Below are 24,816 nucleotides of genomic sequence, written 5' to 3'. Positions count from 1 at the left end.
ATCAGCTCGACCTTTGCCTGTAAACAGTGATTCTGTCTGTCAGAGAATTATAGGCTGACCGAGTGAAACTAGCCTGGCTAACGTAGTTCGCTTTCTCAGTAAAATGACAAATGAAATAGGCTTGTTTTGAAGGATCCTATATACTGGCTATCTTCAGTAGACACTTGTCTACAAAAAGCAGCCCTCTCTGACGTTTTAGAACTAGAATTTAGTGAATTACGATATCGTTTACACACTGCCAGTGAGTGAGCGAGCCGAGTCTGTCATTGAGGCTAAGTCAAAACAATGTACCCCCGGGACGCAGTCTCACTCCACTTGCAAGTTTTACACAAAAATAGTCGGAGAATCTGGCTAAAAGCACAATTCCCACATCTCCTAAAAGGCTGCCCTCTTCGACATTTTTGGTGTCGATCGAACTGTGAAATGGTGAACTTGTGAACATGACGCGACCAAAACATGGCTGCCGCCTGAGCCTGTGGTCTCCCTGGCGCATAGGCTTATTACAAAGACTTTCTCGACCCAAATCAAAATTCTGAGCCGACAGGTCTGTGGGGAATCGCTTGTTCTCCTAAAAGCTGCCCTCCTCTACCTTTTGGATGAAATCGCCGAGATGCTACATGATTCAGTAATTACACAGAGGGAAAAAGCTAGCTACTTTTGGAGTTCGGTTTTCCGTCACTTCAAACTCACGATCTAAAGGTCTCAAAGTACTCAAACCTTCACTATAATTCAAGAGTAGTGTACTTTCACGAACCCTATCATTGATTCTAGCTTAAAATGTGTAAAAATAGGACTTACCGAACGTGGCTGCCTCCAACAAGGCTTTCAGGTGATTCCAGTTGATAACAACAATGGCCGCCAAAAAAAATTTCTATTCGTAACGGCGACCTGCGATTGGAAGCGAAATGAGGGTGAGGGTGGGGCTTGGTCAGCACACCATTTCCAGAAAGGATGTGTGTGCGTCTCGCCAAGCTCACGCGTGTCAGTAAGTTGACCACCTGTTCCTCTTTGCACTGTATAGCACAGCATTTTCAATATGCGACGTTGGGAACAAGGGTTGAAAATGCTGTGCGACACAACGCAAAGCGGGACAGGTGGTCACCCTAGTGTCAACGGGCTGGATGAGTCTGTGAGAACTTGGAGCGCGCACTATGGAGCAATTCAATTGAATTTAATCATATATTGACATACCAAGGTGAAATTGTTTATGGTACTAGAGATTGATGTCGTCTTGAACCCTATTAGGTTTGAAATACAATCACTCAAAATTATATTTGATTTATTAACAAAAAAATATTGAGGCAATTTGGACATTTACATAAATACACTTCTTTCAGCCATTTTGTATCGCATTTCTTATTCAATTTGACCCTTTATAAAAACATGTATTCTACACATCTGTAACAAATTTCAAGTCGATTGGATCTATGGTTCATGAGGAGAAGGGTTTTGAAGGGGGGGGTATGGCAGCTGTATCGTAATGTGGAATTTTTCCAACTTTTGCAGTGCTTTGCAATGGAAGAAGAGCTAATATGTAGCTTTCAATACTATGTTTATGGGAGCGCAAGAAAACGTAGTTCAATATCTGTTGTCAGCTACTATAATTGTTACATGGCTGAATACTCTTTTGTTGGCCTACATTACATATATTTCACAATTCTAACCAACCTGGTTAGAATTTGTACTTGCATGACTACACACTTCCATGCTGCATTTGACATTTAAGTCTCTGTAAACATCTGAAATAGTGTGGGATAAAACCAAACAATGAAGCCCAAAAATGAGGCTCTCCTCCATCTCTGCAATACTGGTTATGAGGATGCAGAAAAATGCTTGCCAAGTTCCGTATAATTCTATGCCATGCCTGGTGTGAATGGGGCTGTGACAAATCTTCTTTCCGGAAGGCTCTACTGTGGTCAGCACAGTGTTGTCAAATTCCATACCCTAGGGCTAATTGTATTTCTGTACCATTTATATTGTCCGCACCTTGCTGAAACTATCTTACAAGTCATTCCCACGTTGCAGTTCTAGAAGTTCCAGGGGCAATTAATGACTGCACTGTATATAGGATTATAATGTGTTCATTTTCAGTTTAACATTTTTTCTTTCTTTTTGGTTTTAGCTAACTGTTCTTCCACAGTGCATGGGTTGCAGCCCATATTTCAAGAGCAGGAAATGACAGAGACAGTTCATGATACTGAGGGGCATGGATACCTAGCTACCTTCATTGGAAAGAATGGCAGGTAAGCAAGCACGTATCTGTTTAATTTCCATTATTTTTTCTAGGATTTAAAAAAACCTTTAAATTGTAGGTACTGTTTTTTAGTCCTGTGCAATGGAAAGTGGTATGTTTTTCAAACTTTGTGACACTTACACAGTATAGATATTCAGGGTTTCCAACATGAAACACTACGTGTGTTCCTGTGGTGCAGTGGTCTTTCGGAATACAATTGATTCGGGTTAAAGTATATTATCTGTTCACCTTCGCCACATTCTGATAAGCTGACAACCCTTTGTGCTTATGATCTAAGGGATTTGGTTCTTGTTGAGTTTGATGTTTGGGCTTGAGCGCAATGTATATGTCCGCAGTATCATCAGTTATTTTTGCGATTTGCAGGTCAGGCTATTAGATCATTAACATATAGGCCGATCAACCATTACATGACATTACATGATGGTACAGAGTACCTAGCCTGGCATTGCCAGATCATTTCACATGTGTATGTGTATTAGTCTGGAACCTCTTAATTTTCATTATCCAAAGGCTTAGTGATATGGGGTGGGTTTAATACAATGACTAGGTATGCACCAAGTGTTTGGCAACCTAAATTATTAAGGCCTAATGAGTGAAAAGAGTGAATACATTTTACCAAACAATTACGTTTTTAATGACTCAATCAAATAACAACTAGCGTGGAGTTAGGCATGCGTACTTTATAAACACAGCAAACATGTCGGCAGTGAGGACACATTTCAAAGTGTCCAAGAATGAAGCACAGCCAGTGCTCTCGTCTTATCTTGCCGACTTTCCTACAACTTTAACCTGGGGTTTAGCACCGCGAAGCATTGGCCTTTACAACAGCCAAATAGCCAATGCAAATGTTTAGGGCTCATCATCTACCGAAGTAGGCTTATGTCTCGGACAAATCTTAATTTGTTCTGAGTTCGTCCAAATTTTTGCACTCTTTTCAATGCACTTTTTTATTGTAGGCGTACATAGTACGTTACATTCTTTCAGCAGTCAGTTATAGGCCTAATACAGGCTATTCAAGTAGCTTCAAAGATGGCTCACTGAAGAAATGTTTAGTGTTCAATAAGTATTTTTTTATTGTAGTTCTGTAACAGATTTTTTTCTTTGAAAAGCCAGACTAATAAAGTGAAAGGCACATTTAAGGCTATTTAATTTATGCAATGGTGAAAACATTGTCCAAAAAAATGCTCTTCATCCAGATGTGTGAAGCTGAACAATTTTAATGTTGATATATATATTATTTGCATGAACAAAATTGATACCCTGCTGTAAGCTCGCAGTTTCACATAGACAGATGTTTTATTCATCCACTCTTTATATCCTTAAGTTCAATAAATAATGAATTCCATGAATTAAGTGGACCCACCCCTCTTCTTTCTCATCCACAGGTTTGTAGTTCTGCGTGTGCACTCCCATGGTTTGGTCACCCTGGACTTGCAGTGTTGTGAAGGGGACAACATAGGGCAAGTAGACAATGTAGGTTATGTCGAACATGCAATTTTCATTGCATAAAGACAAAAAATATTTGTTGAGAATAACAGCGTCTTTGTTAAATGTCAACTTTGCAATATCATACCCAAGTTTTGGCTAGAACTGACAAGAACAAGAACTGAGTGTTGAAAAACACTCAGTTTTGGGCAATTTCAATACATTACAAACTTAGTTCTCTATAAATATCTACCAAGTTTTGTGATAAATTGACTTATTTAAACTTATTGATGTGTATGACACTTGCATCAATCCTATGACAATGCTATTTCCCCCTATTGGTCAGTTTTGAAAACATTTTGTGGATGTTTCAGCAACTTAATAAAAATTATCCCCAAAGATAGGGATTTGAAAAAAGAACCACAGATTTTATAGCCGACTTGATGGACCTATTGAGGGATTTCCCAAACTTTTGCACCTGTGGTTCATCATGGTTATGAAATATATCTTGCACGTTTTGTAATAATTGGTCAAACATTTTCAGATTAATAGTCTGATTTGTGTTAAGCCATGCTCTTTATTAAGGCAAAAAAATGCACTGGCATCGAAGTGCCGTAATGCTTAAATTCAGGCATGAGGCTGTTTCCACCAGAAGTGTATTTCTCTGTGCCAGTCACCTGAGTGTTTCTGCATGCTTGTTACATTTAACACTAGAAGCGCCGTCATTTGACCCCATTGAAGAGAAAAATATGTACTATATTCGCACTCGTTCAGATTGCAGGACCTTGTTTTCTTGCCTTTTCCTAGTCATGTGTTTATCACCCAGTATTTTAACATTTTTCAATTTTCAGACTGGGAAAAGCTATCTTAAAGCTATTTTCTGGTAAATTGCTGCCAGCTGCGCATTCAGCCATTTTATGGCTGTGTTGACGTGAGACTCTTATCGGGCGATAAAAAAAAAAAAAAAAAACGCCGTTAATCTACCCTCAAAGTTGGGTTGGGAGCTGGGTCTATACTACGCAAACTATGATGACTTTCACCTTGATATTTTAGCGCGGATGTATACCTAGCCGAATTGCACTGTAGGGGGCAAGAACGAGTCTTCTAACGTTTGCGTATACCTTGTGTATGAAATTATTACATAAAACGTGACGTGCCAACATGGATACAGCTATGAAGCTGCCGGGTTTGCTTCAGGGAAAATGTATTATTACTAAGCTTCCTAATGGCAACCTCGACAAGACTAAGGGTTTGTGCAATGCAGAATTAGTTTACTGTAGGAGTTCTCCCAGTGTCAAATACCACCTAAACGCAAAGCTTCCCTTAGTTAATGCGGAAGATGCCGAGCCAAGCACTGATGTAGCGCAGGGGAAGCGTTGTCGTCAAACTACTATGTTTGAGTGCAACCGAGGCAAGCCCGTCAGCACAGCTCTATCAGCAAAGATAACTAATCTCCTCGCTCACCTGGCTTGAAAAACCCGTTCTCAAATACTTACTTTTAGTCATTTGGGTAGCACACATTCTGAATGCCTTTGGCGGAATTCAAATGAGCCATTTTAATCTAGATTAATTCCAAGATTACAGTAAAATGTATCTAGATTTAAAAAGTAATCTATGCCCACCACTACTTTATATACTGATGCAGTTTCTCCTCAAAGCCTTTTTGTGTAGGCAAGACTGCCCTCTTGGTGTCGAAGTCGGTAACTGCATCTCATTATCATTTTGAGTCTTCCATTGTCACCATTACAATGTTTTAGACAAAGAAGATGTGGTATTTTTATGGTTGAAGCTAACACGTAGACTCATGGTTTGAACAAGGCGATGCTTTCTGCAGTCCATCAACTGTCATTATAAGGTGGATGACACATTGGAGTGTTCTTGCATTCCAATAGAATTGTTCAAAGTGGCAATTCATCCTTTGGCGCCATCAGATTGCTGCACGCGTATATTTGTGACGTATCCCAACCACTGAACAAGGTTTTGGCACAGTTAGTCTTGACTTGTTCTTTATTCCTGATTTGTTAGACAAGTTTGTAGTCAAATACTTACAGAATGGACATCACCACGTTGCGTTTTGTGAATTTATTGGCAAACTTTCTTGTACAGCCAAAGACCTCCATTTTCATCAACATTTAGCTGAGCTTCTCTTAGATAGAAATTCACATTGAAAACGTCTTGGTGCTTTTAGTGTTAAGCAGCTAATCAACTACAGCAACCAACATCTTAATTACCCACTGCTTTATGGGCACAGGCATCACAGGCACTATTATTAATAATTATATTATAAAAAATACCTAGTTCTCTCAAACAAGACTTAGAAATTGACGCTTATCCTCAACAGTTTACATTTGATCTCTTTACAGTCAAGGTTGTCATGATCTCAAACAGTATTATTGTAAACTTACACTTAAGTCTCAAAGTATGTTTTGTAATGTGGAAGCATTAGAAATATGAATTGGCTACTTTAAACCTACTCACAACCAAGTCTCTGGCAAAAGGCAAACATTTTTTAAATAATTATTGTGGACTTATGTAGCGTACTGTTGCACTTCTGAACAGACCATGCTCCAAATGGTCTGCTGATTAAATTGGAAATCCATAGATATATTAAATCTGCACCCTACAAGAAATATGTACTGGCTCCGACACTAACAGTATTGAGTTTTTATTGGTACCTACCATACATAACTCAAATACCTCTTCCTCTTTTGTCCTAGCTTTTGAATTCACTGGAAAACAAGTTGAAGAGTCTCCTACATGGCAACATTAGGAGGATCAAGAGGTATGCCTTTTGTGATAAATATCCCCAAAAAGTTGCCACATTACATTATTAGAAGTTGCATATGAAAGCCCATATAACCGATAACAATATTTATAACGATTTTTATCAATAAGTAAGGTCTGTTTTTAACTTATCTTACTTATCTTATCTTTTATCTTAAGAGCTTTTTAGCTTGGATAATTCTACACTTGGTGGCCATGGAGTGTACAAAACAAATAACAACAAGGGGATGTCTCATCAGATAGCTGTTGATAACAATTCTAGATATGTCTTCCCCTCCCTCTTTGCTCACTCCTAAGGCTGCCTGCTCTTTCACGAGGGGCGGTTGTTGATCGATACTGGCCCACTGCTGACGGCAGGCTGGTGGAGTATGACATAGACCGGGTTGTCTATGATGAGGACTCAGCTTACCAGAACATTAAGATCATGCACTCCCAGCAGTTCGGCAATATCCTAATCCTCAACGGGGATGTCAGTAAGTAAAATACAACACATTCATGAATTTCATATAAGGTGTAACAATGCCTTCATTACTTGTGAATTTTCACAATGGGGCATTATATAAAATATTATTATTGTATCCCATCTGTTTGCACAAATGCTAATTCAAATGATGTACAGTCACTTTTAGTTTGTATTTTGAAATTGCAGGGTTTATAATTTCATATTTATAAAAATATTTTTAATTTCAAACTTGCTGTTTGAACCTGAAAGTTGTACACTGAAAATGTACAACTACACAAACTCTTCTGCGGTAAGTAGACCTAGTTGGGGGTAATTATGCACCATGTGAAATGGGCAAACAGTTATTGTAATTTCAACAAGGATATCGTTCAACGTCAGATTTGTCTCTCCAAATTCAAATGTTTTATCATAACATTTGTAACATTGTCTTGTAAAATACTGCCGGCAAGGTCATTTCTCAGTTTTTTTTGACAGATTATGAAAGTGCCGATTGTAAACTTTCAACTGATATCATATATTGAAATTGAAAATGGTTGAAGATATGAATGTGGGTATTAGATAAATTCCCATTGAAAGATTCTTAAAATATGCGTGCATTCTATGATAAGAGTTGCCTAGTGTTCTGCGTTCATGTGATAGTTTTGGAACCTTCAAGAGGGGTCTCAAGACTTCTGTTGATCTTTAACTTAATTCTTAAAGTTATGATTTGTATATTTATGGTATTTTTTATTTTATTATTATTGATATTTGATATTGTATTGGGGTTATTTGTGTCTTGTTTGGGATGATATTTTTTTAAATGTTTGCAGGATAGCAGGATCAGGAAAGGCAAAGTATTCTGTAGCCTGTTCTTCCCTGGCTGTCTCCTTGACTTCTATCTCCACAGCCTGGCCTGACTAGAGACAGAGAGAGAAAGGGGTGATTGGAAAATACCACAACCAATTTAAACAAAACCTTCATAGTAATAAGCAAACAGTTGTTTCCTTCATGGAGTTTTTTTCATGGTATATTATGTTAATACTTCTTATATTCAATACTATACAGATACCTTTTGATACAATTTTACCAATGCTTGGTGGCTGCCGTGGTTGAAATAGGGTAACCTAGTAATACTTTGTCCTCCAATTTAGATAAATTGATAATTTATTTTATTTCTTATATAACGGCTAGCCTACAACAAATCGGTTATGTGAGCGTGGAATATGCCCATAATTTTCCCCTTCAGTACTTCATTCAGTATTATTCATGTTATTGGATTTTTGCAGTTATGACATGAGGCGCACACAACACACACACACACACACACACAACCTCCCTCCCTTCCAGAGAGTCCCTGTTAATTTGTCTACTCTTTACCACGTCGTCAACTACTCTCCCATCTTTTCCTCACTCGCTCCCATGGCCCTGTCATGGTCACTCTCCTCCTCCTTGGCTTCTTCCCTGACCCTGTCAGTATATTGTTTCTGCTTCTCTGAGCCAGCCACCTCTCCTCCTTCCTTTACAGGTAATGCTGATTTTGAAGCAGCTACAGCCCCAAACATGCAGGGCTCCAGACTGCGACCAAATGGTCGCATTTTGCGACCAGTTTTTGAGACAGTGCGAGCATTTTTTAAAGCACTCACGCATGTGCGACCTACAAATTTGGAATTTATTGGGTGTGCACAATGTCAGCACACGTTAGCAACAACGCATAGATACGACGTTCTAGTAAGACAGCGATATCAGCTTTCCTTCTGCAATAGTACCGTAGCTAAAAGTCCAGGAAAGTTGAGGCTATTTTTCGCTAGGTATCTATAAACCTAGCTAAAAGTTTTGGCTATTTTTCGCTAGGTTCCTACAAACATGTCTTAATCTGCCAGACAAGTGGGTTCCCCTTCGTTATTTTGGTGAGCAGTTTCACTAGCCCTTCTTACCCGGCGTCATGGAGCCTAGCAGCTAAATACTTATTTAGCACTAGCGTTGCTACTGTATCCCTGGCTGTGTTTAAGCTGTTGCGCTGTTATACTCAGGAAGTATTGTGTTGTGGTGTCGGAGGACTGATCGAAAGGTGCATCATACATTTAAGTCATTTAGCTAAGACTTGCATGTACAGTACGTAATGTCACATTGAATAATGTATTAAACTCAAGCTTATGGTGCGTCGCTGTAGATCAGTTGTAAAAATGACAGTAAAAAACGGATCCATCTGCAACCGACGCAGGCACACCACACAATTTCCCCAGAAATTGTACCAGGGGCGATTCTAGGATCAGACCTTTAGGGGTGCTCAGCCCCCAATGAGAATGTGACATGAATACAGTGCCTTGCAGAAGTGCTAAATGTAAACTCCCTTGCTAATATAAATCCCTAATTTCACTGGATAACAATTAATACATTTATGTATTATTATGCAAAATATTGAATGAATTAAAAAACTAAGGATGTCCCTTTCTTCATGAACTACCAGCATCAATTTATAATAAACAATATAAAAAAATACATATTATTATTTTTTTAGATTAAATTTAGGGGTGCTTGAGCACTCCTAAAAAGGGTCTAAAATTGCCACTGAATTGTACCCTCTCTAGTTACATTAATTAATGCATTGCAGGTCAATACAAGGTGTGCTCCTAAATTTTTAGCTTGCGCTCCAAAAAAATTCAGTCGGGCTACTGTGCTCCGAGTAAAAAAGTTAGTCTGGAGCCCTGCAAACATGTCCAAAATCTTTGACATTAGGGCTGTCCCCACTCAGTCGACTAGTCAATTTTCTGGTCAATATGCTCTTGGCCGACTAAGATTTTTTCAGTCTGAGCTGCCGTAAGGTAAGTGTGAGATCTGATTCCCGCTTGTCTCATCATTACTGAATTAACTAAATGTTCCACAGAAATTGTAGATTATATTATTTAAGACAAATAAAGCAACTTTAAAAATATCTAATTTAAAAGAAAAGGTGTCACTGTTTTCCCTTTCGTAAATCTGCGCTTTGTTTTGGTTTGGTATTTTGCACACGGCAGGAGCACAACTGGCTGCAGAACTGCAAACTCCGCCATAGCCTACTTTGTCGGTGTTATTAGTCAAAATGGCAAAGAAATCTGTGGTATGGCAGCATTTCATTAAAGTACATTTACATTTACAAAGTAACGGGTGACTCGAAAAATGTTGAATGCAAACTCTGCCAACAATGGTTTATTTTTCATAGTTTGACGTTGAATATGATGTAGCCTTCCTACCACCTGAAAAACGTAAGTTGGCCTAGCCCTACTTCGCTCATGCTAACGTGCTGGGTTGAAAAATGAATATTTATTAATGATAAGAATCACATCCAAATCAAATTACATTCTTCTCCGGCCAAGACAACTAAATATTTATCTGTTGCATCGTTCCCTACTCAGCTTCTACGTAAGTTTGCACGCTGTATGTTTTCAGGCAGTGATAAGCGCCCTCTGATGATTTGCATGTTAAACACACAATATTTTTAATTTGTAGTACATACTAAATACTATAGGCATTCGGTTACAACAGGACTGGTGATACGAGTCTTATTATTAGTAGGCTATTAGCGGCTGAATCTGCAATGTCCTGCAGCCATTGAGTCAGATTGTGTAAATGTATGTTTTTATTTTTTGTGAAGAAAAAAAAAAAGCGTTTCAAATTTTGACTAGTCGATTTTCAGACGTTTTAGTCGAGTCTTGGTCGACCAAAGAAAATCTTAGTCGGGGACAGCCCTATTACACAGTGAGACATTCGCCTGTAGATTTGTAATCTTTTCTCCCGCTTTGGTGCTCCCATTTTAACGATGCCAAACGTCCAGCATAAGCATTAGTGTACTACAGCTCGTGTCTCAGGGCCGGTCGGAGGTGATATTAAGAAAATTAACCAATGGGCCGCTGTCAGTTGTTTATGGGCCGGTGCGGCAAAAAACAGCCTATAAATTATCTCGGCAATTAAGCCCAAAAGTGAGTCGGCCCACCGGGAAATGCACCGGTATGCCAGATGGCCAGTCCAGCCCTGGTTAACATCAATTTAGACTTGAGGCTCATGCCGTTCCATGAATGCTCCATTCCACAAACAATCAACGCAAATTCAAACCAGACTTGAATAAACCTAGATTGTGCACGCACACGGAGAACTGAAGCAGCCCAGACCAGGTGATCGTAAAACTGAAGTTAAGTTGCAAAAATAAGCGTAAACCAGCAGAGCGGTGTTTCAAGAACGTTATGGTTGTTTTTTTTTGTTTTGTTTTTTTACTTATCCCTAAAAAAGGGCAATACTGCCACAATTATGACTTTGGAACAAATTGCTGACTGTTTCAACCGTTTTTGGCCTACATTCAAATCAATTCATTTCAAATCAACATTCAATTCAAAACACTGCAGAAGGTCATGGTTTGGACTTGATTAAGGCTATTAACTTTTTGTATTCACATCTCAAACTAAATGAATAAATGACTTCAAAATATCTTTGCCACACATGTTTTAACTGATATTTGCTAAGCTTTAAAATATCAAGGAAAGGTGACCATGACTAAAATGGGAATTCATTTAAATAAGTATTTTTGCACAAATCCACATACTTCTTTCGCAGATCATCTGACAACATAGGTGACCCAAAGTGTAGAATTAATAGGCTAATCTCGGGAATTGCATTGTGCACAGTGTAACACTTATAGAACCACTTTATGGAACTTTATTTCTTAAAGATATATCTAAAGGTTCTCTTCAGTCTAGGTTCTACCACAGAGCCTTAAAATGTGATTAATGATCAAAATTACTCAGTGTTTCCCCTATGTTGATTTTACCGTGGCGGCCCCACGGAGAATAGCACAGACGCGCTTCACAGCGCAGTTGAGATTGCGCATGTGCGTCCTTGAGAACTGAAAGTTGTCTAACTTATGTTGTCAGTTCATTTAAGCCTGTTATTGTATTAGTCTATAGTTCTTGCAAATTTAAATTAAGTTAACTGGTGATTTTCGTTGTTTGTTTTCTTCCCCTGCTAGCGAAATTGCACGTCTGTTGATTCAATAGCGATTGCTGCCCTTGCTCACGTTTGTATTTTAGGTGCATTATTATGCTTAAGTAGCCTAGTTTTAATGAATAAATAGTGGGTATATTGTTATTATTTGCTACAGAATGCTTAGCCCATCAAGATCAAATGAAGCAGACAGTGTACATGCTTCCGAGTGGCCTACCTTAATCTGTAGGCTAGGCCACTGCATTTACAATAAGTTGTTACGTCAATTATTAATTGGCAGCATTTATGCCATTTAGAACATACTTTAAGGTGTCTTTAAGTATGCTGGGGGGGGGGGGGGGGGTTACACCTGACCTGCCCCCACTGCTAAAAAAAATCCTAGGGGAAACACTGTGACTCTACAATCGTTAACCTTGGTTTAAGAACTTGTATTATTCTTTGTGTCACTTTAAAATAAAATACCCTTATTTAAACAAAAGATGTTGAGTAATGTATCACCCAATCACAATTTACATGTACACAGGGTGGCCGCTGGTCTTAAATTCAGATTTGATGGGTCTTAAATTTGTTTGTGTCATGTCACTGCGAAAATGCAAGCAATCTGTTCTGTCAGGTCGAATATTTATTTTTGTTGTGCTGCGTTGTCTATGGTTAGGTCAGAGCGTAGCCTACTGCGCAGATTTTGATGACGTAAAGCATCGGCAATACAGCAATGGTTTATAGCCAATCAACTTACAAAACATGGGGAAATTAAAGTTCAATTACAAATGGCTTGAAAAGAACGAGTATAAGGTTGGTGCCTGGAAATGCTTATGAAGTGAACTGCGTGTCTGAATTTTTTTTAACTTGGGACAATGGGGATCAGAGCGATGGAATCGAACGAACGTGCAGAGCAATAACACAGAGACTACGAAGGGCACGCCAGAAGCCTGTAAGTGCTAGTTTCTGCTCCAACATTTCCATTGCTAGCAACGATGTCAACGCTACAACGGTGGATGTTACAGTGGGTGGCAACTGCATAGTAGAGGTGCGCAAAACCACTTTCGGACAATCATGTTTTTCAGTGATAGGGACCCATTTATGGAATTATTTACCAACAGAAATAAAAACACAAACCGAATTGAAAACATTAAATAGAAAGATGAAACACTGGCTGAAAGAAAACCAAACATGTAGCCACTAAGTCAGGTCCATAAAGGCAGGAGCACAGTGTGTCTGTGTTGTCCCTGTTGTAATTTGTTGTGTTGTTACGTGATGTGCTGTTGTGTGTAATGTGGTCATGAATCTGTGAAATGTTGATATACTAATATATTGCAACTGCTGCATCATTGTGTTACTCACACTATGCAGTAAATTGTATTTGCCTAACTTTTTAGAAAGGTCTGACCAGGGACTGGGGTTGCAAATTAGCCTATTGGCTAAAAACCTTTTATGCAACACATCTACAACATTATCTATGTATGTAATAATGTGCGCTGCATTGTCCCTGACAAATAAACAAATTAATAAAAATTACGATAGGAAATGCGGAGCCAACAATGCCATCTGACCTCGGAGCAATTACACATTTAGTCAATGTTCTTAAACTCAACCGATTATTGTTATTTTACTACACTGTTCATTTTGAACAGATCAGTGTGTTTATTTGGAAAGATTACTGTATATTTACACTTTTAATTTGTATTTCCGTTGTAAGTTTGGTCTTAAATTTCATTTAGAAGTGGTATTAAAAGGTCTTAAAAAGTCTTAAATTTAACTTGTTTACCTGCAGACACCCTGGTACAGTTATTGTGAACAAGGATACTGGCCACATATCCTGTCCACATAAAAATACATTAGATTTTGTTACCAAATTGAAATAAACAAAATAAATCTAGATGTAAAAAAACAATATTTGAATTCAAAAGAGCACAAAGAATGACTGTATGACAACCATTGAAATGTACATGAGGGATGTGGAGTAATGCAAGTACTCTTGGTTGGTTGCACTATGTGGTGCTATTGTGGTTGGTTTAGATTCCTACCACACCGGAGTACAATTGTCTTTAAAGCAGTCCCTTCCAAGGAAAGATTAATCTTCGCATGCAAATCTTTGTCTTTTCTCTATCCTTATGTCGGGCGGCTCGCCATCCTTGGAACTGAATCCTACACTCCCTTACGCTCACAAAAGACCTGACCTGTTTTGCAACAGGATCAGAAGACATTCATTCAAATATATATTCTTAAAACTTACTGTCAAACTAATAAGATAATAAACTGTTCTAGGCATTTACAGAAAAATATAACATTAAAACAACTAACCGCACATAGAAGAAAAATGCACATAGCGTGAACAAATGGCTAGCCTGCCTAACACAGCGAGCAGGCTAACTTGACATAGCAAGGAAATAGCTAACAACACATTAATTCTCACTCACCAAATCCTCGAATCAACTACGCAATTATTTTCTTTATACTTCTCCTATCTTTTGTCAAGATAGTATAATGTATAATGTACATTACTTATTATTCAATGAAAATCAAACATATATGTATATATCTTTTCTTCGTTACGTTCACGTTTCAGCTTTCTCTCCTCGTTTTCAACTGATTCTCTTTGCAAGCTCACGTTCGTTCACCTTGAGCGTGGGGAGTGAGTTACCTCACACCGTGAGCTGATTGGCATAAATTCAAGTGTTCATCATGCAATTTCTAAAACGTGATTATTATCACGCTTATTGTAAATACTTTTGTTTAGTTAGAAAGAAAAAAAATGTTTTGCTCTAACATTTAAATTTAACCATCTAAAACAACAAATAATTTGTAACCTGGTCTTTCTTTTACTGGGTTACAACAGCATACATTTTTTTGTTTGAGCTTGAATACATCCTTCAGGCTGTTTGGAAGGTGCAATATTCCATCGGGGGATGGGATTGCATTCTAATGATTGATCACGTAGTGAATCAATGATTTGGTCTCTCAAGTTCTCTTCAATGTATAGGCCCTAGTTTACTCAAGTCAAGTCACTTTCAGCATTCCGATGCTTACACTTACACAGTTCTTTCACCACGTCAAAAATAGGCCTACATTTCCTTAAGCTTTCTAAAATGTTGGAGAATACTCATTTACTCATGTTGTGGCAGAATTGATTGATCCAGTATAATAGATGAGGGTAGTATAATTTAGGTTATGTAAGCTATGTGGCACCAGTTTAGGACATGTAGACTCCCATGAGAACTTTAAGGCCGAATTATGCTACTCCGTTTTCCAAAAAACGGACACATTGGAACTCCCTCGTCTACGTGAAATGCCCTCTCCGAGCTCTCAGAACCCCAGAGAGTAATTTTGGATAGTTACAGATACCCCCTCGGCTCTCATTTAACATTGTGATGAATAATTGTTGTTTAATGGAATTCTATATACACTGATATTATTATTAAATCTACTTTCAGAAAACAGTAGTCCATTTTTGCTATTTCACTAAGGTGTCGATGTGATGTGTTGGACGACATATATATAATCTTGTATCTACGAATATCATAAATTGAGAACACTAAAACATAGACTACAATATAGCTAGTTTATCTCTTATAACACACTTTATGTTGTTAGTGATACGAGCAGACAAAAGGAAACTTTGGTGGGGTTTTTTTTTTATTCAGCACCTTCAGCCAGGGAAGCAGATCCTCAACTTTGGACTTCTTCTTTCCACGGTCAAAACAATGATAATACAGGGTCTGATTCTGTTTTCTCCAGCTGTTATGGCAGCCACGAACTGCACAGTTGACGCTGGGCATCTTTATTTGCCTTAAATTAGTACCAAAGCCTGTTTAAGACATTCTCTTTTAGTACCGTTATAAAGTGGAAAGTATCTGAACCGGAAATTAGAATACGCTGATGGCCGCGCCCATCGTGACTTCCGGAATAAGGTGACTGGCAGATAAATTTAATATTCGTCCGGGTGGCAGTAGGTAGCTAATTGCCTCATTCCTTCTTAGAGACAAGAGAATTAATGACTCATTTGACAGCTTGTGGTGATGGAGAAGTTTAAAAAAAAGAAGAAGAAAGCAAACACACAGCAGAAGTTTAGTAGTTAGCTAGCTCTAAAATTGACCGGGACTAGGTCTGAATCTAGGAGCTACACAACTGCCAGCTGTAGGTATATGCAGGTAGTAACCCTAGTGCTAAATAAGTATTTAGCTAGTTGGCTTGATGACGCCGGGTAAGTCAGGCTTGTGAGACTGCTCACCAAAAGAACGAAGGGGAACCAAGTAGCCTCACCTTTCCTTCCGTCTTTTAGCTATGGTACTAATGCTGAGGGCTCGCTGATATCGCTGTCTGTCTTACTAGAACCAGAGCCTGTTTAAGGAGAGCCTTGCCACTCCCTATTAAGCCCCATTGTACCGAATTTGGTTGCAGTTCCACAATAGTTCCACTGGGAGTGATCGCGAGCGAGTGCATGTTGAATGGGAGTCTATGGAGCTAAACGGCTAAATTTGTCTCTTTTGCCTGATTGTCGTTGATAAATCTCCGATTTGATTGTAGTTTTTGCATGTTCAACATGGATTATAGGTCGAAAGTTGAATGAACGAGTACTTATGTCCTTTTGATTTCTTACAGGGTGAGTCGTTGTTGCCTATAACACGCTAGCATTCTGCTAATGAATGCTGATTGGTTAGTGAAGGACTGATACGACCAGAGCTCTTGCTTGATGGCATCCAAAGCGGAATCAGAATGTCAGAGCATTAGCAACAACATTAGCAAGCCAAAACTCTTTCTAGCATGTGTATTGACAGGAAGAGCCTAACCTGTCAGCTTTGTTGTCGATGCCCTGAGAGAAAAAAGTAAGTGACCAGAGCTTGCCGTAAAGCAGTAGCTCTGGTCGTACGATGTGTATGACGTCAATTACATTTTCAAAAGCTTTTTAGAACAGAAAGGCGACTTAAAAAAAATCTAAGCCAGCAGTGTGTATTTTTTTGCCTCCCCTTTCGAATTCAAATTACTAGACAAAAAATTATATCCTGAGAAGTGGATTTTGAGGGGTATAGCTCCATAGACCTCCATTCATTCTGCACTTGCTCGTTAGCGCCCTCACATGGAACTTCAACCAGTTCAGAACCCGGAAGTTTCCCGAGAGTGGCAGTTCTCTCTATATTAGACATTCTCTGCTAGAACGTTGTATCTATGCGTCGTTGCTAACGTGTAATGACGTAGGGACGTTAAGCTAGCACTGACTTCCCTTTTTGCACACAAGGCACTTTTTGCCACAAAAACTTTTTTCAAGCCGACTACGAATACAAGCAACTCAATCGGGACCAAGTTTTTTTAGAGGTGGGAAAATAAATAATAATAATACAAAAAATTTATGAGAGAGAACAATGGTTGTGCTTGCTGAAGGCTTGATCACACCCAAATTATATATACTGTATTAGGCTACTGTGTCATTTCGGAAACATTTTGGTCGGTAGTTTTTCCAATGTAAAAGATATGCCGTGGCTCAAAAAAAGTTGAAAAACACTGGTTTAAACAATAGGTTTGGGGGTGATATAGGAAAAACCTGAACAAATAAAACCTCCCACAGCTGCAACCCACGTCTAGTTTTACAATTACAGTTGCCGCTAATGTCATGACTTAGCGCTTACCTGACTACACACAAAGGGCCATGTACTTAAGCAAATGCACTGCAAATGCATAGGCTATCCATATTTTACGATCCTATCTACGTTATAACCTTCAGAATTACATAATTGTGTAAGGGAGCTGTCAGGCCAAATAGTGTCCTAGGGCCAAATACTGTCCTACCTGACATCACAATGCCGTTCCGAAGCACAATGCGTCCGTCGCTATGCCGACCTTAAATTCCTGAGATATCTACGTGTGCTAGCAGGAAACTATGACCTTATTAGGGAGGACAGACCAAAAATTTCAGTTTTGCTCCGTTTTTCTTTCAATTCCTTATGTAACCTAACGTAACTTAAACTAATCTGAAGTCAGATTTCAGTTACCTCTATTAGTTTTCTCATAAATCCAGTTTTTAGGTGTGATTTTAGGAAAAAAAATTAAACGTTCCACCACTTTAAGCCTTGAGTTTTGTGGCACCGAGAAGCTGTCAAGCTCCCTTTAAGAAAGGCATTGTTCTACGTCACAGAGCTCTGCTTCTAGCCAGGGCGGGAAATATGACTTACATTTGTCATTTAGCAGATGCTCTTATCAGATTCTCTGCTTTTATCCAGGCTTAGATTCTTTGTACATTGCGAGCTAATGCGGTGTCCAGTACTTCGCTATAAATAATTATGTTAAATCGAGACCTCAAATATGCAAATGGTTGTCACGTTTAGCATTACTGCTGTAATGTACATTTTTGGCCACTTGGGGGTGTATTTAACGTTGAACAGGGTGTTTGTGTGTGCTTGTTGTGACATTTCCCATTATTTTCAAATACCTTGATTTGAACACGTCTGTTTGTTTATGATGGACAAAAAGTATACACTAATCGTATTATAAATGATATACTTTATTTATAGGGACATGAAACTTATGGTCCAAAATGTAGTCATTGCCTGTGAAAAAAACCTACAGGTTGATAGCTCTCAGAGGACAATTGGGTACCTCTGCATCCATGGTGAAGGTTCAGGGGAGCAACTTGTATCTATTACTTCTATACTAGCTATGACAGTTTGGCTTAACACCCCATTACAGGGCCCCCTGTCTCATATCACCAAACTGTACTACTTCTAATCCTACCTGTATCTACTTTTATAGACATAGTCTGTTTTAATATTGCAAAGCTAAGTCTGTCAGTGTCCCACTGGCCCCTTGATCAGACAACCCAATGCTAAAACCAAACAAATACTACTACTACTTACCCAATGCAGCTATCAGATATTATGACAGACCATTTGGCTTAACAGGGAGTCACCCCCTACTGGGGCCCCCTGTCTCATATCACCAAATGGTCCATCACGAATATCCTCAAGCTACCACAAAGCCTGAATATTACATACCAATAGCTAAATGACACACTGCAAACGTAAGTCTGTCAGTGCCATACAGGCCCACTTGATCAGGCAACCCAATGCTAAAACCAAACAAGTGACTACTTACCCAATACAGCCTGAATATTACATACCCATCGCAAGACTACAAACCTATTTATAAATCCTAACCTCATTCTCGTAATAATCTGTGAGTAATGGGTATTCTACCACTGAGCTGGCTACTCTGTCATCTTCATCCTATTCTATCTATTAAGAACCCATCTTTCCCATTAAAACTAACTACTCTGCCTGGCCACCAACATAAACTATCGTCCTCACTGCTAATAAACATATGCGCTATTCTTTTCCCTACAAGATCCTCTGCACTAACCAGTATTAATACTCGTTTTTTTTACTGGTATTCGGTCCATAAGGGCAACCAGTACTTTTTTCTATAGCCATCATATTTTATTTTGGATAACATTTCATCTTTTGTTCTTGTACAATCTATAACTGTCCCATTAAACACCTATCTAACCCTCTAATGCTATTTTACTTGCCCTGAACTTTGATCTAATCAAATAATCAAATATCCCCAAATCCCTCTAGCATGAAACATTTGTTTTGGGCACTGATCTGAGGACATGATACTGATCTTCAGACACATCATCATACCGTCCATGTTCCAAGTGGTCCGCTACCAACCTACAGCAAACCTTCACTAAACTAGCAAATACAAGTTCTAGAACTTGTTGAGTCATAGCATCAAACTCTTCTGACGTTGACTCCAACAACTTATCTAAGATGGGTCCTCTGTGGATGTCTACATCCTCAAACAGAGTGACCTCACCCTTCATAAACTGCCTGCTGTCTGCCTGCCACTCTCTAAGCTTTATAACAAGCGTTCTATACCTATCATTCATTGCTAATACATGTTCTTTCTTTGAAAGAACTTTCCGGAACGGTTCTGTAACCTGTTTGGAGATGATCCCTAATGCCCTACGACCTGCTATAAACTGACTAATATTAAGGTCAGCATGGACAGCCTGAACTAACCTGTTCTCATTTTGAGATAACTGTGTTAATTCCAACAAGTCAGGGTAAAGATAGTAAACTCCTGCTGCATTATGGAACATTACATTAATATGGTTACCTTTGAATGGAACCAATGGAACATGATCAGAACCGTGCTTATTAAACAAGAAGGTTCTGAACTGGACGGGTTTGCCACTCTTCTCACAGCCGCGCTCCTGCACGGTCTTACAAACAGAACGGATGAGCCTCACGGTACCGCTCTCCCCCCCCTGATTTAAGGGTTAAATCTAACTTTACGCAACCTACCTCATCTCCCTTAAAAACTAGTGTCTCCCACATATCTAAAGTAACACCTGTTTGATGTTCCAGTCCATCAATGACATGCATCCCACAAAACAATTCATTGACTACAGCAAGTTTAGACTTTTCTGAGTCAGGTAACTGAGTATAACCATCGACTTTTTCTGGCAATATTTGCATATGGTACTGAGAGAGTATTTTATTAAATTTCTTCTTAGTACTTGCTTTATCGCCTACCAAATTAGTAATTTTTGAAAAGATCCTGTCTGAGAGCCCACCCCTATCGTCCTCCGTCCTACATGCACCGTGTTGACTACATCATGCACCATTTCAACAATTGTGTCGAAAGTGCATTGGGCAGAGCCTACTTGCAAATTCCCTTTGAGCTTTAAGGTGATCTATTTGAACGTCTTTCCTCTTAATTTTTCTACCAGACTTTGTCTTTCCGTAGATTTGATTAATTTAGCTCTAAGCGATTTAATTTCTTTCTCAGCCTGGTATATTTTAAGCCCCATATCTTTACATTCCTTAGTTAATTTATCTATATCTACTTCTACTTTTTGGTACTCTAGTGTTGTTAACTATGCTAACTTGTTCATGTAAACCAATCACTAAATCACTCGCTTCTCTAACATCAAAAATGTCATTTTGACTTGTCTCACAGGCATCATGAGACGCGCAGGGTGGAGTTTCTACAACTTCACGCCCATATGGAGGCGGTAGCTCAAACACCTCCCCTAGACATGAGTCTTCATGAACTATGACTAAATTATTAAATCGTTTTATCAGCTTACTTACCAAAGTATGCATTCTCTTCCATATGTTATCATCGAAGTCACATTCATGGAGTTTAAGTTATTATTAACTATATTAAACGTTATAATTTGTGGTAATTTGCCACAAACCTTAAGACTATTTGGATCTAAAATGATACCTAAACTTTTGCAAGTGTGTTGCTCCCCCTCACCTGCGAATGCAATTTCAGTAGTTTTTGTCTTTTTATCTGCCATAGAATTTATTTTCTTGCTAAATTGATTGCTGGAAAGAAAGAAAGAATATTCGCGCTTGTTTTTAAATAGATTTGCATTTCCTGACAGACAAAAAAGTTAATGATTGGTTCCGATTGGTGCTAAGTGACAACAACATTTGCATATCACTACCATGAATCATTTCGGTAGAAAAATGTATTTAAAAAGTCACCAAGAGAGGGGGTTTTATATGACCAATGTTTGTTTTTTGTTCTGCACACTGAAAAGATGCATGTAAAGTCTAAAATAAATATTTAGTTTTAAACCAGTAACCATGATCAATACTTGCATCCACATACGAGTATATAAATATGGGCTAGAGTCCAGCGCCGGAGTTTCTGAAGAACAGCAATGTCTGACGTCATAGGTTGCTGAAATACTCATTCAACGATTCAAAACACAAAATGTATGTCTTTCGATTTTCTTTAAAATTTGACTGTTGACGTCTTTATACGTAAGCTTGCTTTTCAGGAAGTGTCAGGGTGGTGCCGACATGCGGGAAAAAGTTACAAGGGAAAAACCAACCTTTCTCTCAATAGAACGTTCAGATTTCAATGCATTCCTATGGGATTTTCATCAACATGTCTTCAACTAGATTTTTCTCAAAATGTATATGTTTTAAAATTGAATAAATATACCTTATTTTGAAGAAAACAACCTACTCTTTCATTTAAGATATGTCTCCCGGTGGTGCCGACCTTCTATGAAAGGTAGCCAAAGCACCAAAAACTATAAACATTATTTTCATACACTTTCTCAATATGTATTGCAACCAACATTTGATAGCATTAAGGGGTAAGTGTTTACATGTTAACTGGTATGTTTGTTTTTAATATATCGATAGTAGTCGCTAGTTATAGAGCTAAGAAAAGGACGTGGACCTTAAAATTCCGGTGCCAGATTTCTCAGTGGCGTTCTTAGCTACATTCAGGCTAACTTAGCATTCGATTCAATGCGTCTTCTACCGGCGTTCCACAGTATTTGACAGTTGGTTAGCCTTGGCCAAAAATGACGCGTTCTATTGTCCTCCCTACACTCAGTCAACTGTCGATCTGCGTGTGGTGAGTATTTTCTTAATTTCGTACCAGGGTCAATTCTACATCTAAAGGGACAGCCCTTTAAAACAGTGGCAGCCAGCGGGTCAGCATAGTTTGTTATTTGTGTAAAACTTGGAATTTGAGTGAGACAGCGTCTTGTTTTGACGTTAGCCAGAGTCATAGACTCGGCTCGCTACACTGGCAGTGTAGTAGGCTACAGCAGCGGTCCCCAACCTTTTTTGCGCCACGGACCGGTTTAATGTTGCAATATTTTCACGGACCGGCCTTTAAGGCATGGCGCATAAATACATAAAATAAAATGATACGACCGGCATACAAACGGTGGCATTTTCTAAATACAATAATAAACGTGAATCCACTGTGTACTCTTATGCAACTTTATTAGCAGCGGCCTCGTAACATCGTGCCAACAACATAACATGAATCCTCTCTGCCCTTATTATGTCCATGTCTCTGCGGCTCTGCCCCAAACACACTCTGGTCGCTATGGTAACATTTAAACATGCCTTCAGAATAAGACGCAACACAAAAACAAATATTTAAAGTGCATGAAAAATACAATGTTAGCAAGTTGTAGGTTTCATTTGAGCGGCAACGTACCGAGTAACCGAGACAAGCTACAAGAGTACGTGATAGACGGATGTAACAACAAGAGGGAATCCGGTCATTTTTCAAAATAAAACTTTTTTTTTTTTTTTTTTTTAAACTGAAAAAATGTAATTATTTATTCTTTCTCTGCGGACCGGTACCAAATGACCCACGGACCGGTACCGGTCCGCGGCCCGGGGGTTGGGGACCGCTGGGCTACAGTACTGTCTTCAATGCCACAGCTATGGACAAACTTTATTATGTCTTATTACACGGCTGTTCTTAATACTGTAGAATGCTCCGTTCACTTGAATGGGGCTTCCCAACGTTCTGCGGTGAACAATTTTCTCATATTTGACCGTTGCTATGCATATTTGACAACTGTCAAGGGAAGTGGCCTTTTTGCCTCGGATTCATGGCACTCCGCAAGTATTCCGGTAACTTTTCAACCCCAGCGTACTCTGTTGCTTAGCGACGTCAGCTGATGCCTAAAGAACGTTCAAAGTCTATGAAGTTCAACGGCGAACTATTTCTCTGCTGATCAACAATACGAATGGTAACAAATACATTGTAAAAAGACACACAGTGTTAAGTTATTTTTGTTGGCAAGTAGCCGTGTAATAAGCGGGATGATTTATAGAACGCCGGTCATTATCGGGGAAATAAGCCCCTTCAGGGCAAAACAAAACCCCTCCGCTTTGTGCTGTTCGCCCTTTCGGGTCTATATCCCTTATAAAAAAACGTTCTAATTTCCTGCGCTTTCAAACAATCAGTGGTGTGGATAGCAACAGCAGCTAGCTTGCCTCTAGCAAACTGCTTTTGAATTAGCCATGTCCCCCTAAATTAATATCGAACTTATTCACGTTTTGGGGGGCTTATTTTCAGTTAGCAGACGGTACTATTTGAATCACAATTCCATCTGAAATACTGCCAGTGACAACGTTGTTACAGTAGCTTGTTTCAAAGGGGGTTCCTTGTTTCAAAGGCTGTTCTTAATGAATTATGCAATATGAGTACTAAATATGAGTAGGCTAAATGCTTGATTGAAATATAAAAATATCATTAGAAGGGAAAACGGACCCACCTGCAACTAAAGCAAGCAAGCACACCCTACAATTTCTCCAGAAATTGTACCCTCTCTAGTTATTATTATGTTTTACCCATGGGAGTCAATGGCAGCCCCTAGAGCACAACGGTAAAAAGTTGTGAAATTTGGCATGTTGAAACTGCAGACCATTAGTAACTACCATACCAAACATGGGCCATGTGAGACAATAGGTGGCGCTACAGGCCATGCCCCAATATGTCAATTTTTAAAGTGATTCTATTTGCAGGCCATAAGTCCCAAAATGCTGACATTTATTACATATGCCTTATTTCTCATGAGGAACAGAAAAGCCTCTAGAACCTATCCACATTGGATTTTTCTGTACAGTAAAGATTGAGGAAACACGTTTTTTCGCTACTACTCCTACATATTTGGTCGAATTTTTTTCAAAGTTGCCAGACATGATCTCCAGACTAAGCCTCACAAAAGTTATCACTGGAATTGTTATTTTCGAAATCGTTACATCGTGTATCGTGTCCGGTACAGCCAATCAAAATCATCAACAAAGGAACCAAACAGGAAGTTGGGTCAAATCTCAGCAAATCTTTAAGATATCAATACTAAACTTGGTATATCGGTGGAAGACACTACAACATGTTCCCATGTGAAAAAGTGACTTAATATCTTAAAAAATGACTGATGTAAAGCAAATTGAATTTATCGCTTACGCTAAAATAATGCTTTACACTTCCACCGGTCTAAAACGGATACTCTGATACTATCACTATCTTCTAGTTCTTATGAAGACTCTTGAGAATGTTTAGTATTCAAATCTGAAAAAAAGTTGAATGTAAGATGAAAAGTCGATTTTTAGTGAATATTTTAAATATACATGCTTGGCTAATTTCAGTGATTTTTGGCTAAATC

At 38.8% G+C, this 24,816-nt stretch overlaps 1 protein-coding gene across 1 annotated transcript in view; it reads left to right on the top strand.

The window, feature by feature from the left end:
* The window catches only part of sms (spermine synthase), a 107,646-nt gene that overhangs the window by 35,170 nt on the left and 47,660 nt on the right, over positions 1-24,816 (top strand). Inside the window, exons 3-6 of the mRNA XM_084698115.1 lie at positions 2,123-2,243; positions 3,640-3,727; positions 6,397-6,461; positions 6,761-6,936. Coding sequence (XP_084554241.1) covers positions 2,123-2,243; positions 3,640-3,727; positions 6,397-6,461; positions 6,761-6,936 — 450 coding nt within the window. The remainder of the gene's footprint in view (positions 1-2,122; positions 2,244-3,639; positions 3,728-6,396; positions 6,462-6,760; positions 6,937-24,816) is intronic.

This window comes from Hypomesus nipponensis, chromosome 5, assembly GCF_054491055.1.
Source record: "Hypomesus nipponensis isolate SF chromosome 5, ASM5449105v1, whole genome shotgun sequence".
NCBI lineage: Eukaryota > Metazoa > Chordata > Actinopteri > Osmeriformes > Osmeridae > Hypomesus > Hypomesus nipponensis.
Note: the sequence above shows the minus strand (reverse complement) of the source record. Positions and strands in the feature narration are given on the sequence as shown.